The following is a 17,491-nucleotide window of genomic DNA, read 5'->3' as shown; positions in this document are numbered from 1 at the left end:
GGTGACCAAGATGATGAAGAAGGCAGGGCAGTACATGGACTTCAATAAGGCCTTCAACGAAGTCCCAAATGGTAGCCTGGTCCAGAAGGATTCAGGGTGAGCTAGGCAAATGGATACAAAATTGGCTTGGCAGTAGGAGGCAGAGGGTGGTAGTGATATGTTGTTTTTCCAGAATAGAGGCCTGTGACGAGTGATGTTCCACAGGGATTGGTGCTGGGTCCCCTGTTGTTTGTCATATATATTAATGATTTAGATAAGAATGCAGGTGGTGTGATTAGTAAATTTGCAAAACTTAAGGTGGTTGTCTAAGGTTACAACAGGATACTGATCAACTGGGAAAGTGGGTGGTGGAATGGCAGATGGAATTTAAATCAAACAAGTGCAAAGTGATGTATTTTGGGGAGGTAAACCAGGCCAGGACATGGAGAGTGAATGGCAGGGCCCTGGGGAATGTTGTTGAACAGAGAGACTTAGGGGTACAAGGTTCCCTAAAAGTGGCAACACAGGTAGACAGGGTGGTGAAGAAGGCATATTTTCCTTCATCAGCCATGGCACTGAGTACAAGAATTGGGATGAAATATTGCAGTTGTGCGGAACGTTGGATAGGACACACTTAACAGTATTGTGTGCAGTTTTGTTCACCACACTAAAGGAAGGATGTGATTAAGCTAGAGAATGCAGAAAAGATTCACAGGGATGTTGCCTGGATGAGGGTGCATAGGTTTAGAGGTGAGAGGGGAGAAACTAAAAGGGCATCTGAGGGGCAAGTTTTTCCACAGAGGGTGGTGGGTATATGGTCATCCCATCAGCTACAAGGTCATCCCCTCAGCTACAAGTATACCTCTTTGGATACTGCTGGAGGGGATGACCTTCTGGACAAAGCAGCAGCAGCCACCAGGTCAGTGGCACTGAGACCAGCTCTGAGGCTCAGCAGGTTAGGGAGAAGTCAGGCAAGGCGACACTGATAGGTGACTCGGTAGTTCGGGGGGTGCAGATAGGAGATTCTATGGTTGCAAATGAAATACCAGGATGGTGTGTTACCTCCCAGGTGCCAGGGTCAGGGATGTCTCATAGAACAGTACAGCACAGGAAAAGGCCATCTGGCCCATGATGTTGTGCTGAATGAATTAAACGCCTAAGGGCAGCACGGTAACATAGCGGTTAGCATGATGCTATTACAGTGCCAGCAGTCAGGGTTCAATTCCCATCGCTGTCTGTAAGGAGTTTCTATGTTCTTCCTGTGTCTGCACGGGTTTCCTCCCACGTTCCAAAGACATACAGGTAGGTTAATAAGGGTTTAAATGAGCAGCGCGGACTTGTTAGGCTGGAAGGGCCTGTTGCCGTACTGTATAAAGTTTAACTAAACTAACCCCTTCTGCCAACACATTGTCCATATTCCTCCATTCTCTCCATATTCATCTGACTATCTAAGAGCCTCTTGAACACCTCTATCATATTTGCCTCCACCACCACCACCCCTTGCAAGCACATTCTAGGCACCCATCACTCTCTATGTAAAGAGATTTGCCCTGCACATCTCCTCTGAACATACCCCCTCTCACCTTAAATGCATGCCCTCTAGTATTAGACATTTTGAGCCTAGGAAAAAGATACCTGCTGTCTAATCTATCTATGCCTCTCATAAACTTCTCTCAGGTCTCCCCTCAGCCTCCATCGCACCAAAGAAAACAACCCAAATTTGTCCAACCTCTCCCTATAGCACATGCCCTCTAATCCAGGCACCATCCTGGTTAACCTTTTCTGCACCCTCTCCAAAGCCTCCACATCCTTCCTATAAAGGGGCGACCAGAATTGAATGCCATACTCCAGATGCTGCCTAATTAGAGTTTTATAAAATTGCAACATAACTTCCCGACTCTCGAACTCGATAACTCGACTAATAAAGGCAAGTACGTCATACATCTTCTTTACCACCCTATCAACCTGTGCAGCCACTTTCAGGGAGCTATGGTCTTGGATCCCACGATCCTTCTGTACATTAACACTGTTTTGCCATTAACAATGTACTGTTCCTTTACATTTTCATCTCCCAAAGTGCAACACCTCACATTTAGCCAGATTAAACTCCATCCACCATTTCTCTGCCCATATCTGAAACTGATTTCTATCCTGTTACATCCTGTCTCGGAGTGGCTACAGAACATTCTCAAGGTGGAGGGTATGCAGCCAGAGGTTGTGGTGCGTGTTAGTACCAATGATATAGGTAGTAAGAGGGATGAGGTCCTATGCAGTGAATATAGGGGGTTAAGAAAGAAATTGAAGAGTAGGACCTCAAGGATAGTAACCTCTGGTTTTATCCCAGTGTGATGTGCTAGTGAGGTAGGAAAAGAAAGTTTGAGCAGATGAATGTGTGGCTGAGGAGCTGACATAGGGGGCAGGGTTTCAAGTTTCTGGATCATTGGTACCTCTTCTGGGTCAGGGGTGACCTGTACTAAAGAGATAGGTTACACCTTAACTGGAAGGGAACCAGTATCCTGGCAGGGAGGTTCACTCGTGCGCCCTGGGAGGATTTAAACTAGATGGGGGTTGGGAACCAGAGCAAAGTTACAGAATGCAGGGACTGGAGCGAAGGTAGATTTCACGAGCAGCAATACTGTAGGGAAGGATAAGCCGGAGTTAGGGGATATAAACAACATGACAAATGGATTGTGATATCTTTATTTAAGAGTAAGGGTGATGAACTTAAAACATAGATCAGTACATGGAACTATGATATTGTGGCAATTACAGAGACCTGGTTGAGAGAGTGACAGATCTGGCTGCTTAATGTTCCAGGGTTTCAATGTTTTAGAAGAGATAGGGAGTGTGGTAAAAGAGGGGGAGGGGCTAAATTACTAGTCAGGGACAATATCACAAATGCATTCAGAGGGGAAGAAATGAAGTGTTCATCAACTGAATCTATATGGGTAGAACTCAAAAATAAGGAAGGTGCCACTGTGATGGCTTTATATTATAAGACCTGCAAATGGCCATAGGGACACTGAGGAGCAGACAGGAAGGCAGGTTATGGAAAGGAGCAAAAATAGCAGGGTTATCATTGTGGGTGACTTCATACATAGACTGGGACCATCTTAGTGCAAAAGGTTTAGATGGGGCAGAATTTGTCAGGTGTTTCCAAGAGGGTTTCTTGAAACAGTACGTGGCTATTCCCACTAGAGGGGAGGTTAATTTGGATCTTGCACTGGGGAATAAGCCTGGCCCCAGGTGATTGACATTTCAGTGGGTGAACACCGAAAATAGTGATCACAACTCCTTAAACTTTTAAGATAGCTATGAATAAGGATAAGAGTGGATCTTGCAGGAAAGCACTAAATGGGGAGGGCAAATTATGAAGGCATCAGACAGGAGCTAGGAAGAGTTAATTGGGAAGAGTTGTTTTTGGGCAAATCTACATCTGGCATGCGGAGGTTGTTTAAAGGCCAGCTGCACAGAGTTCAGGACCAGTTTGTTCCAGTAAGAGAGAAGGACAAGGCTGGCAAGGTTTAGGAACCTTGGATGACAAGAGAGGTAGCTAATTTAGTCAAGGAGGAGGAGGAAGCTGGAATTGAACAGGACATTTGAGGACTATAGAGGAACCAGAAGGGAACTCAAGGGACTTAGGAGATCTACAAGGGGTCATGAAAAGTACTTAGCGAGTAGGGTTAAAAAAAATTCCGAGGCATTCTATACATTATGAGCAAAAGGATAACTAGGGAGAGGGTAGGACAACTCAAAAATAAAGGAGGGAACTTGTGCTTAGAGGCAGAGAATGTCGGTGAGATCCTAAATGAGTACTTTACGCCAGTATTTACAAAAGAGAAGGATGTAGAGGACAGTGAGATCAGAGTGGAGCATGCTAAGATGCTTGGGCATTTCAAGATTAGGAAAGAGGTAGTGTTAGGTCTCTTGAAAAACATTAGGGTGGATACGTCCCCAGAGCCTGATGGGATATACCCCATGTTATTGAGCGAGGTGAGAGATGTGATTGCTGGGGCCTTGACCAAGATCTTTGTATCTTGGCTAGCTGCAGGTGTGGTGTTGGAGGACTGGCAGGTAGCTAATGTTGTTCTGGTGTTTAAGAAGGGAAATAGGAAGAATCCTGGAAATTATAGACTGGTGAGTCTCTTATCAGTGTTAAGGAAACTAATGGGTCTAATCAGGGACAGTGAGCATGGTTTTGTGCAGGGCAGGTCATGTCTGAGTACTCTGAGTTTTGAGGAGGTGACAAAGGTGATTGATGAAAACAGTGCAGTGGATGTTGATTACATGGATTTTAGTAAGGTGTTGGACAAGGTCTCTCATGATAGAGTCACCTAGAAAGTTAGGATGCATGGGATCCATGGTGACCTAGCTGACTGGATCCAAAATTGGCTTGCCCGTGGAGGACAGTAGTGGTGGATCGGTCTTATTCTGGATGGAGGTCTGTTCCATAGGGATCTGCACTGTTATTTGTCATGTATATAAATGACTTGGATGAAAATGTGGTAGCGTGGGTGAGTAGCTTTCAGATGACACAAAGATTGGTGGCGTTGTGGATTGCATAGAAGAGTGCCAAAGGATACAGCTGGATATAGGTCGGTTGCAGTTACCATAAAGGAAAAGTACATAGCTCCCTGGAAATGGCCGCACAGATTGATATGGTGGTAAAGGTGTCATATGGCATACTTGCTTTCATTAGTCAAGGCACTGAGTTCAAGAGCCAGGAAGTTATGTTACAGCTTTATAAAACTCTGGTTAAGCCACATTTAGAGTATTACATTCAATTCTGATAGCCTTATTACAGGAAGGATGTGGAGGCTTTGGAAAAAGGTGCAGAGGAGGTTTGTCAGAATGCTGCCTAGTTTGGAGGACATGTGCTATGATGAGAGGTTGGACAAGATGGGGCTGTTTTCTCTGGAGCGGAGGAGGCCGAAGGGAGATTTGACAAAAGTTTATAAAATTATGTGAGCATAGATCTTTTTCCCCACATCATCTTTTTCCCCAGGATTGAAATGTCTAGCATCTAAGGTGAGAGGAGAAAAGTACAAAGGAGGTGTGCAAAGCAAGTTTTTTTTGTTTACAGAGTGGTGGGGGCCTGGAATGCACTGCCATGGGTGGTGGTAGAGACAGATAACACAGGAGCTTTAAGAGACTCTTAGATAGGCACATGAATATGCAGTGGAGGGATATGCTCAAGTCATTGGTTTAATTAGTTCGGCACAACATCGTGGGCCAAAGTACTGTTCAATGTTCTGCACAATACACTTCGGGAGAAATTTCGAGGAGATCTGAGGGGCAAGTTTCTCACAAAGAGGGTAATAAATATCTTGACTGAGCTGCCAGTGGAGGTGGCAGAGGCAGATAAAATTACAATGTTTGAAAGGTATTTGGACAAGTACTTGGATAGGAAAGATGTGGAGGGAGATGGGCTTAATGCTGGCAAATGGAATTAGTGTATATAGGCACCACAGTTGGCACAGTGAGGTAGGCTGAAAGGACCCATTTCTGTGCTGTACGTTTCTTTGATTCTATTTTAGTGACTGAAGAATGGCACTTAGTGGGATTCTGCAAGGCTCAGTACAAGACTTCTTGCTTTTCATGATTTGCATAATGATTTCTACTTAGATAATACCAATTTGGTAGAGGTGGCTGATAGCGAGGAAGAAAGTTCCAGGCTACATGTTGTATCAAAGGACTGGTTAGGTAGGTGCAATTTGGCAACTGGAATTCAATTCCAGAAATACAAGTCTACAGATTCAGAAGAGTAAATGCAGCAAGGTAATGCAAAGAAAGATAGAAATATCTCGGAATGGTTTATTCATAGATCCCTGAAGGTCACAGGACTGGTAGACGAGGAGGTTAATAGGCACAAGGATATTTGCCTACATTGGGTGTAGAAACAGGGTTTGAATTGTGTAGTCCTGGTCACCAGAATCCAGGGACACATGTAATAGAATCAGAGAGTAGTTTTAAGAGGATGCTAAATAAAACAAAAAAAACTAGAATATTCTGCTTGTCAGAAAATATCACAGGGAAAAAGAAACTTGCTTACTATTTAAGGTTGACTTTCATCAGAACATAGAAACTTGGACTATACAAAAAATGTTTTAACTTGCAGAAAGGGAGAAGGGCAGAGAGAAAAACAGGAATGTCTGTAAATAGGGTGCAAATTAATTGGTGGTGGTTCCAGCTAAGAGAGGGAGGCGAAAGGTTTTTAAATCAAGATGATCTATCTGAAAGAAACAATGCATAAGGAAATAAAAATAAGAGAAGACATCATTTTTTTAAAAAAATATGAAGCACCAGAACTATTAGTGCCTGCTGGAGAAGCTGGAACTCCAAAAATTAAAAACAGCATGCTGGAAATGTTCAGGTCAGGGAGCATGTGGAGAGAGCAACAGAATGTTTTATGTTCGTAACCTTCTCATAATTGGTCAGCTCTCAAAGCTGGAAGGCTTTGGTTATCTGAAAACATCAAACAAAATGCTAAGATCTATGAGCTTAAATTGGGCTTTGATGGAACAGTGCAAGATGGAGAGAGTGGGAACAGGATGAGAATTAAATGACAGACGACTGGAAGGTTGGGATCAAACCTGTGAACTGAAATGGAACTGTTCTGCAACATGGTCACCCAATTTGTGTTTAGCTTCTCCAATGTAGAGGCAACAACAAATGCTATATACTAAATTGAAAGAAACACAAGGAAGGGCTTTTTTCATCTGGAAGGAATATCTGGTTTATTTTCTATTTATTTAGCATCGTATTAATTCTGCTCAGCACTCTCTCTAGTGATATTATATCCTCCCTTTTTTTGTGGTGACATGTCATTTGTGGTGACTAGTCACATGTTTTACGCTAATGTTTTTCAGCTTTAGCATGGCCTACCTGCTTTTATATTCTTTGCCACAGCCAATGTAGGCAAGTATCCCCATGTGCCTATCACCTCCTTGTCTACCTGTCTTACAAACTTCAAGGATTTATGGACAAAAATTCCAAGAACTTGTTATCACTCTTTACATTCCCTTGCATCATTTGCTCTCCTCCAAATCTGTTACCTCACATTTTCTGAAACTGAATTCCTTTGCCAAATTGCACCTGCCTAACCACTCTATTGCTCCTTGTAGTCATAGACTCAGCTATACAGCACAGAAATGGACCAACTTGTTCATGGCAACCAAGGTGCCTATCTACACTAATCCCACTTGCCTGCATTAGGCCCATAATTCCTCTACTCCTTTCTTATCCAAGTACCTATCCAAATGCCTTTTACTGTTACAATTGTTTCTGCCTCTACCACCTCCTCCTCTGGCAGCTCATTCAATATAACCACCGTCTTCTGTGCGAAAAAAAAACTTGCCCCTCAGATGTCCTTTAAATTTCTCCCCTATCACAAACTGATGCCCTCTTGTTTTGGACTCCCCTACCCTGACAAAAAGACTACCTACCCTATCTAAGCCCTTCATAATCTTACAGACCTCTGGAAGGTCCACCCCATCAACCTCCTAAACTTCATAGAACTCAAAACAGTGCAGCACAGGAAACAGGCCCTTTGGCTCACGATGTCTGTGCTGACCATGATGCCAATCTAAACTATTCCCATCTGGCTGCATATTCCTCTGTTCCTTGTCTGTTCATGTACCCTATAACACCTACATCATTTCAGGAACTATGAACTTGCTCCCCAAGGTCTCTATATGTCAACACCACTAATGTGGCCTGCCATTTACAGTAAATGTCTTGTCAGCATTTGACATCCCAAAATATATTATCTCAGACTTGTCTTAGATTAAATTAAACCTTAAATTGTCTTAAATGTGGATTAAGTTACATTTGCCACAGCTCCACCCAACTTTCCAGCTCATCTATGTCACTCTCAGACCACATTAGGAGTATTGTGAGCAGGTTTTGGGCCCCATATGCAAGGAAGGATGTGCTGACATTGGAGCAGTCCAGAGGAAGTTTTACAAGAATGATCCTGGGAATGAAAAAGGTTAATGTATGAAGAGCATTTGATGGCTCTGGGCCCTTTACTCATTGAAACCTACCAAATATTGAAAGGCCTGGATAGAGTGGACATGGAGAGAATGTTTCCAGTGATGGGAGAGTCTAGGGACCAGAGGGCACAGCCTCAGAATAAGAAGGATGTCCCTTTAGAACAGAGGAGGAGGAATTTCTTTTGCCAGAGGGTAGTGAATCTGTGGAATTCATTGCCACAGACGACTGTGGAGGTCAAGTCATTGGGTATATTTAAGGTGGATGTTGGATAGGTTCTTGATCAGTAAGGTCGTCAAAGGTTACGGGGAGAAAGCAAGAAAATGGGCATGAGAGGGACAAATAAAATCAGCCATGATCGAATGGTGGAGCAGACTTGGGCTAAATGGCCTAATTCTGCCTCTGTCTTATTGTTTCTCTATTCTTCGACAACCTCCTTCACGATCCACCGATTTCAGTGTTGTCAGCAAACTTACTAATCTTACTACATTCTCATCCAAGTCAACAACAAAGTTCCACCACCAATCTCTGTGTTCACCATTGGTTACTGACCCTGCCACTACCCTCTGCTTCCAATAACCAAGCTAATTTTGTATCCAGTCTGCCAATATACTTCAGATCCCACGTGCTTTGCTTTTTGGGACCAGCTGACCTTGTTGAACGTTGTCCAAAAATTTTGCTAAAATCCATGTTTACTATGCCTCATGCCCTGTCTTCATCAATTTTCAATTTTCATGGTTACATGGAACCTTATTCCTCACTTCTGGCCAAACTATCAATTTTGGTAAAGTTCAGACCTATATCATTTATGTGTGCCATGAAAAGCAAGGGGCCTTGTGCTCAGTGCTGCAGAATCTCACCACATACCATCCTCCAGTTACTAAAATGCCCAGCAACCAATGCCCTTTTGCTTTCTATCACTGAGACAGGTTTTAATCCAACAACACTCTCTTGAATTGTATGGGCTCTGCTTGCCTCGTAGTTGCATTGAATGATGCCATAAGAGAAATGGGAGACAGTGAGGAAAAAGAGTGAACAAGAGCATCATGGAGGGAAGAGTCTCTTCAAAATACTTAGTGAACTGGAGAAGCAAGATATAAAATGTGGGATTACGTTGAAGGTGGCATGTGATCTGTTGAATATGGATGCTGGTGAGATAGAAGGTAATCCCTATCTCCTTTCTAGGTGGGAGGTGAGGGATTGAAATTGAAGTGAGGAAAATGGCAACAGATGCAACTATGGTGGACAGTAAACCAGGATTGAGAAGAAAATAAAGACACTGTAAAAGCATTGGTGTGGAAATTGTGCTCAAAACATATATGACAGTGCCAGAGGAACTGGAAGAATGGAACAGAGTTCTTACAGGAAGCAGGCTGGGTGATAGATATTAAAGACTGTAAAAAAAAAGTGTCCACACACAATTCAAAAGCTTCAACTGCTTTTGCTGTGAACTTTCCAACCTGCTCACTTTTTGACTCTTCTTTTTCTTGACTTGCTCTATCTATTCACCTTCCATCCATCTGAGTCCTCATTCAACAGATCACTCTCTAATTTCCACCACTTTCAGCAGGATACCACCCATCAGACACATCTTTCCTTCAACTTCCCTTCCCAGCATTCCCACAGGCCTTTTTAGGATGTTCTAGTTCGTGCTTCCATCTCCATCAACACCCATTCTCATAGCAAAAACAGAAAATGCTGTAAACAGAGACACAAGAGATTCTGCGATGCTGAAATCTGGAGCAATACACACAAAATGCCGGGTGACCTCAGCAGGTCAGGCAATATTCATGGAGGGAATAAACAGTCAACGTTTTGGGTCAAGACCCTTCATCAGGACTGGAAAGGAAGGGCAGAGGGGGGGGGGGGGGGGGGGGTGGTGGTGGTGTTAAAAAAGAAGCACAACAAACATATAAGCACATTGTAACAGGATTTGATAAGCCTGAAAGTAGAGAACATAACGATGGTGGGAAAATGGAGCTATTTAACAGCTTTATCATAGCGATAGCACAGAGAAAATGCTGTAAGAGTCTTCTTTAAGGAGGTAGAAAGTGACTGAGTGGTGTCAGCAGGAGAAAACCATTTGATGATGTCAGGTACATAGTGTTAAATATGAGATTTCTTGTGGTTTAGCTAAATGTCATACATGGAATAGCTGAGATGAACGGCACAGTAGATCCAGAGAAATTAACTTAAATTCCATGTTGATAACTCACCTATTTTAAGAAATTAGCTGAGGCAAATCTCACCCTGGCTACTCTGTATTTGTATTGTTAATTAGAAATGCAACTTTTTTCTCCCAAATACAAGATCTTCCAGCTTTTTTTTGAATGTCTTTAGTGACAAATTCATGGATAAGAAATTTGGTCCCATTTAACCAAATGAATATTCAATGTTCATTGGCACAGGTTGCAATATGTTTTAAATATAATACGTACCAATCACAGTCACCGTGCTTGTTTCTTGGTAGTTTCCCAATGGAAAAGTGACCACCTTGCAGATGTAGTTTCCAGAGTCCTGAAAATCCAACTTTGGTAATAAGAATGGTTGCATCTTTTGAAGATGGATTTGTGAACTCAGCTCTTCCTGAATAATTTCCTTGTATTGAAATTCCATATTTTGGATGAAACACTGCAACAGTATCTGTAGTCCCACGTTCTTGCTTCTCCCAGGAGATCTGAGTTACATTTTCCTTCACAGTTACAAAACACTTTAAGGTGACATTTTACCCAAGATTGCAGATACTTTCTGATCGACAGCAACAGGACAGCCAAGACACCTATTAAGATGAAATAAAATAATAATCTCATAGTAGCAGTACTCTTCCCCATACTTCAAAGAAAAACTGCAAGCTCTCCTATTTGCACAAAGGAGAAATGTTTTGTCATTACGCTTCAAAGCTGAAATTTAAGTTCTGGTCTTTGCTCAGGAAATGTGATCTCCACCAGGACAATGATGAAAATTCTGTGACTGGAAGCTGAAATGATGGTCCTGAAAGAAAGAAAATCAAACAAGTCCACTTTCCTGAACTCATCAACTGATTACTTGAAATGAACATATCACATTAATTCTGAGCTTATACGATTTCAAATGATAGAAAACATGGATTTGCTTTCAAACTATTCATACTGTGGAAAGTATGAAGAGTAAATAGGAACATAGCCTGTATCACATTTGTAATACAGCATGAAACACAAGGTGGTGCTCCAAGTTTCCAAAGTTGCCTACGAACAGCAGCAAAAACTACAGAGCAAATCATCCAAATTAACTCTTATGATGGTAAGTGTTAATAATATTAAGAGTACGAGGCCATTCAACCCTTCGAGGCTGACCATATTACGATCATGGCTGACCTCTACCTCAACTTCATTTTCCAGCACTATCACTGTACCTCTTTATTCCCTTAATATAAGCCAAAAGCTACCAAGCTCTGTTTTGGATAAAGTCAATGAATTAGCTTCCACAGCTCTCTGGTTTAGAGAGTTCCAAAAGTTCACCATCCTGTAAAAACTTTTTCTTCATTTCAGTCTTAACAGCCTAGACCTTATGCTTAAACTGTGCAAACTGGCTCCAAAATTCCTGTCAACGAAAACAATCTCCCCGCAGCTAGCCTGTCAAGTCCTTCAATGATTTTGTAAGATTCAAAGCGGTCCTCCTCGTTCTTCTAAACTCCAGAGAATACAGATTCAGTATACTCAATCTTTCCACATACACCAAATGTATCATCCCTGGAACCAGTCTCATGATCTCTGCTACAATCCCTCTAAGGCAAGAATACGTTTTCAGAGGTAAGGAGTCTAAAACTTGGCACAATATTCCTATTCCAGTGCCACCAACGCTCCACACAATTAGAACATGGAAGAATACAGCACAGCAACAAGGCCTTTCAGCACACAATGTTATGCAGACTAAGATAACTTTATTAATCACATGTACATCGAAACTATTAAGTTAATGATGCCTAATAAATCAAATCTCTTCTGGCCTGCACATGGTCCATATCCCTCCATTTTCTACATATTCATACACCTATCAAAGAGCCTCTTAAACACCTCTATTGTATCCAACTCCTCTACCACCCCTGACAGCACAATCCAGGCCACCACCACTTGTCTGTTTAAAAGAGGCTTGCCCTGCACACCTCCTTTGAACTTACCCCCCTCTTACCTTAAATGGATGCCCTCTAGTATTAGACGCTTTGACCCTGGGAAAAAGATACCGGCATAGAACCACAGAACACTACAGCACAGAAAAAGGCCATTCGGCCCTTCTAGTCTGTGCCAAAACATTATTCCGCTAGTCGCATTTACCTGCACCCAGTCCCATAACCCTCCAGACCTCTCCCGTCCATGTATCTATCCAATTTATTCTTAAATCTCAGAGTGAGACAGCATTTACTACATCAGATGGCAGCCCGTTCCACACTCCCACAGTCTTTGAGTGAAGAACTTCCCCATAATGTTCCCCCTTTCACCCTAAAGCCATGTCCTCTCATACTTATCTCTCCTAATCCAGGTGGAAAGAGCCTACTCACATTTACTCTGTCTATACCCCTCATAATTTTGTAAACCTCTATCAAATCTCCCCCCTCATTCTTCTACACTCCAAGGAATAAAGTCCTAACTTGTTCAATCTTTCCCTGTAACTCAACTTCTGAAGACCTGGCGCATTCTAGTAAATCTTCTCTGCACTCTTTCAGTCTTACTGATATCCTTCCTATAGTTAGGTGACCAGAACTGCACACAATACTCCAAATTTGGCCTCACCAATGTCTTATACAACCTCACCATAACATCTCAACTCCTATACTTAATACTTGATTTATGAATGCCAGGATGCCAAAAGCCTTCTTTACTGCCCTGTCTACATGTGACGCCACTTCAAGGAATTATGTTCTGAACTCCCAGATATCTTTGTTCCTCTGCACTCCTCAGTGCCCTACCATTTACTGTGTATGTCCTACCTTGATTTGTCCTTCCAAAATGCAACACCTCACACTTGTCTGCATTAAATTCCATTCTGCCATTTCTGGCCCATTTTTCCAGCTGATTCATATCCCTCTGCAAGCTTTCAAAGCCTTCCGCGCTGTCCACTATGCCTCCAATCCTTGCATCAGCAAGTTTGCTGATGACACTATTTACCACATTATCATCTAGATCATTGATATAGACAACAAACAACGATGGTCCCAGCACAGATCCCTGAGGCACACCACTAGTCACAGGCCCTCCAGTCTGAGAAACAATCAGCCACTACCACTGTCTTCTCCCATACAGCCATTACGAATCAGTTTACAACCTCTCCATGGATACCTAAGTGTCTGAACCTTCTGAACTAACCTCCCATGTGGGACTTTGTCAAAGGCCTTACTAAAGTCCTTGTAGACAACATCCACAGCCATTCCTTCATCTACTTTCTTGGTAAACCTCCTCGAAAAACTCTGCAAGATTCGTAAACATGATCTACCATGTACAAAGCCATGCTGACTATCCTTAGTCAGCCCTTGGCTGTCCAAATACTTGTATATCTGATCTCTCAGAACACCTTCCAATAATTTACCTACTACTGATGTCAGGCTCAGCGGTCTGTAATTACCTGTTTTACTTTTAGAGCCTTTTTAAAAACAGAACAACATGAGCTACCCTCCAGTTCTCCAGCACTGCACCTGTGGCTAAGGACATTTTAATATATCTGCCAGGGCCCCTGCAATTTCTACACTAGTCTCTCTCAATGGCCGAGGAAATATCTTGTCAGGCCCGGGGGATTATTTACCTCCTCCTCTTTAATCTCTATTTGTTCCAATAACACTACTGCTTGTTTCCCTTCCTTCCATATACACTATGGCCAGTTTCCTAAGTAAATACTGATGCAAAAAAACTGTTTAGAATCTCTCACATCTCCTGAGGTGCCACATATAGACGACCTCTCTGATCTTCTATGGGGCAAATTTTGGTCTTACTATCCTTTTACTCTTAATATACTTGTAGAAACCCTTCAGCTTTACCTTCACATCATCTGCCAAAGCAACATGTCTTCCTCATGTCTTCTTTTGCCTTCCTGATTGTTTTTTATTATTTCTTACTTATCTATACTCTTCAAGTACCTCATTGTTCCTAGTTGCCTATACCTGCTATACACCTCTCTCTTTTTCTTAACCAGATCGCCAATATCCCTTGAAAATCAAGGTTCCCTATGCTTGTTAACTTTGCATTTAATCCTGACAGGAACATGCAAACTCTGCACTCTCAAAATTTCACCTTGAAGGCCTTCCACTTACTAAACACATCCTCGCCAGAAAACAACTCGTCCCAATCCACTCTTCATAGATCCTTTCTCATTTCCACAAAATCGGCCTTTCTCCAATTTAGAAACTCAACTCAAGGACCAGACCTATCCTTATCCATAATTAACCTGAAACTAATGACATTATGGTCACTGGACCCAAAATGCTCACCTACACATACTTCTGTCACCTGACCTGTTTGGTTCCCTAATAGGAGATCAAGTATTGCATTCTCTCTCGTTGGTACTTATACATATTGATTTAGAAACTTTCCTGAACACATTTGACAAATTCCAAGCCATCCAGCCCTTTCACAGTGTGGGAGTCCCAGTCAATATGTGGAAAGTTAAAATCCCCTATTACAACTTTGTTTCTTACATCAGTCTGCTATCTCTCTACAGATTTGTTCCTCCAATTCTCTGACTATTGGGCAGTCTATAATACAACCCTATTCAGTGTGGCCACACCTTTCCTGTTCCTCAGCTCCATCCATATGGCCTCTGTAGTCGAGCCCTCCAGGCTGTCCTGTCAACACACAGCTGTGATATTTTCCTTGACTAGTAATGCCACTCCTCCCCCTTTCTTCCCTCCCCCCCATCACGTCTGAAACAATGAACCCCGGAACATTAAGCTGCCAGTCCTGCCCCTCCTGCAACCAAGTCTCACTAATAGCAATAATGTCGTAATCCCACGTGCCAATCCATGCCTTAATTTCATCTGCCTTACCTACAATACTCCTTGCATTGAAAAAGATGCACCTGAGAACATTTCTTTGATTTCTGTCTCTACATCCAGTCCTCACATGACCTTTTTCCTCCTCCACCTCACTATCTGCTCTAACACTCTGGTTCCCCTCCCCCTGCAAATCTAATTTAAAACCCCCCCGAGCAGCACTAGCAAACCCACCCGCATGTATGTTAGTGCCCCCTCCAGTTCACGTGCAAACCATCCCATTGGAACAGGTCCCACCTTCCCTGGAACAAAGCCCAATTGTCCAGAAACATGAAGCCCTCCCTCCTGCACCATCTCCTTAGCCACGTATTGAGCTGCATGATCCTCCTAATTTCCAGCCTCACTGGCACGTGGCACAGGTAGCAATCTTGAGATTGCAACCTTGGAGGTCCTGTCCTTCAACTTTGCACTCAATTCTCTAAACTCTCTTTGCAGGACCTCCTCCTCTTTCCTATCCACGTCATTGGCTGCTCACCCTCCCTCCTGAGAATATCGAGAACTCAATTCGAGATATCGCAGACCCTGGCACCAGACCATCTGGGATTCTCGATCTCTCCCACAGAATCTCCTATCTGTCCCCCTAACTATTGAATCCCCTATCACTACTGCTCTCTTCTTTTCACTCCTTCCTTTCTGAGCTGAGGGTCCCATCTTGTCCCTGGTAGATCATCCCCACCAGCAGTATCCAAAATGGTATATGTATTGTTCATGGGAACGGCCACAGGGGTGCTCTGCTCTTTCTGTCTATATCCCTTCCCTTTCCTGACAGTCACCCAGCTACCTACCTCATGACTTTTAGGGGTGACTATCTCCCTGAAACTCCTGTTTATTTCTGCCTCTGCCTCACTAATGATCTGAAGTTCATCCAGCTCCAGTTTCCTAACTTGGTTTGTCAGGAGCTACAGCTGGATGCACCTTTTACAGGTGTAGTCATCAGGGACAAGTGTGCTGTCCCTGACTTCCCACATACTGCATACAGAGCATACGACTGCCCTAACTGCTGCCTTCGTTACCTACTCCTAAGTTAATTAAATTAAAGGAACCTACCCAGCCTTACCTCTCTGGGAGCAAGCTCTTCCTCAACCTCTGCTCGCCGAAGCCTCTAGAGCCAAAGTCTCAGAGCTCCACTCCTACCCTGAGCCACTCACTCACTGGCTGCTCCTCACTAGCCACTCCTCTTCAGTTACCCCTCCTTACATTAGTCCCTGCCAATTATCTCAAGTACTCATTCCCTCTAATCAACCAATCAGCCCCTACCTGTTAGAGACATGCTGCTCCATCAGCTCCTGGGCCGATCCTGTAAGGGAAAAGCTCGCGGAAAAACACAGCTTTTTACATACTCAGCCCCTACCTGTTAGAGACACGCTGCCCCAACGGCTCCCGGGCAGTGTACTTTATTTATGCCTCTCAATCTTATAAACTTCTATCGGGTCTCCCCTCAGCCTCAATCACTCCAGAGAAAACCACCGAAGACTGTCCAATCTCTCCCCATAACACGTACCCTCTAATCAAGGCAGCATCCTGGTCAACCTCTTTTGTACCCTGTCCAAAGCCTCCACATCCTTCCTATAACAGGACAACCAAAACTGAATGCAATACTCCAGATGTGGCCTAACTAGAGTTTTATAAAGCTTGAACTCAATGTCTCGACTAATAAAGCAAGCATGCCACATGCCTCTTTACTACCCTGTCAACCTGTGCACCCACTTTCAGGGAGAAATGGACTCCAACACCAAGATCCCTCTGTACATCAACACTGTTAAGGGTCCTGCCATTAACTGTGTGCTGTCCCTTTACATTTGATCTCCCAAAGTGCAACACCTCACACTTTGCCGGATTAAACTCCAACTGCTGTTCCTCTGCCCACAAATACAACTGATCGATATCCCGCTGTATCCACAAATCCACCAATCTTCGGTGAACTTACTAAGCCACTTATGTTTTCATCCAGGTCATTTAGATATGTCACAAATGGCAAAGGTGCCAGTACAGATCCCTGGAGAACACCACTTGTCATGGACTTCCAATCAGAATAAGGCCCATCAACCACTACCCTATCTTCTATGGGCAAGCCAATTCCTAATCCAAATGGTCAAATCACCGTGGATCCCATATATCTCAATCTTCTAGATGAACCTACCGTGGGACCTTGTCAAACACCTTACTAAAATCCACGTCAATACCCTCCATAGCTCTACCTTCATCAATCATCTTTGTCACTTGCTTAAAAAACTCAATTGAGTAAAATATGCCCTGCCCTGCACAAAGCCCTGCTGACTGTCCCTAATTAAGCCATGTTTCTCCAAATGCTCATAAATCCAATCCCCAAGAACCCTCTCCAACAGCTTCCTTACCACTGATGTGAGACTCACCAATCTATCGTTACATCGGTCTATAGATGGCGCCAGAGTGTGGCTACTCATTACTTTTACTGTAATCGTTTGACACTTTTAAAGTTCAATTTTATGTCACTATTACTAATAACGTTCTTTTAAATCTTCTTAC

General features: G+C 43.1%; 1 protein-coding gene across 1 annotated transcript in view; it reads right to left on the bottom strand.

Moving 5' to 3' along the window:
- Positions 1-17,197, bottom strand: part of LOC127575658 (nectin-3-like) — a 58,944-nt gene extending 41,747 nt beyond the window's left edge. The window contains 5 exon segments of the mRNA XM_052025546.1: positions 10,410-10,488; positions 10,490-10,698; positions 10,701-10,750; positions 16,244-16,283; positions 17,185-17,197. Of these exon segments, the coding sequence (XP_051881506.1) occupies positions 10,410-10,488; positions 10,490-10,698; positions 10,701-10,750; positions 16,244-16,283; positions 17,185-17,197 (391 nt within the window).
- Between the last annotated feature and the right edge of the window lie 294 nt (positions 17,198-17,491).

This window comes from Pristis pectinata, chromosome 11, assembly GCF_009764475.1.
Source record: "Pristis pectinata isolate sPriPec2 chromosome 11, sPriPec2.1.pri, whole genome shotgun sequence".
In the NCBI taxonomy this organism is placed as follows: domain Eukaryota; kingdom Metazoa; phylum Chordata; class Chondrichthyes; order Rhinopristiformes; family Pristidae; genus Pristis; species Pristis pectinata.
This window is presented reverse-complemented; position numbering and strand designations above follow the sequence as displayed.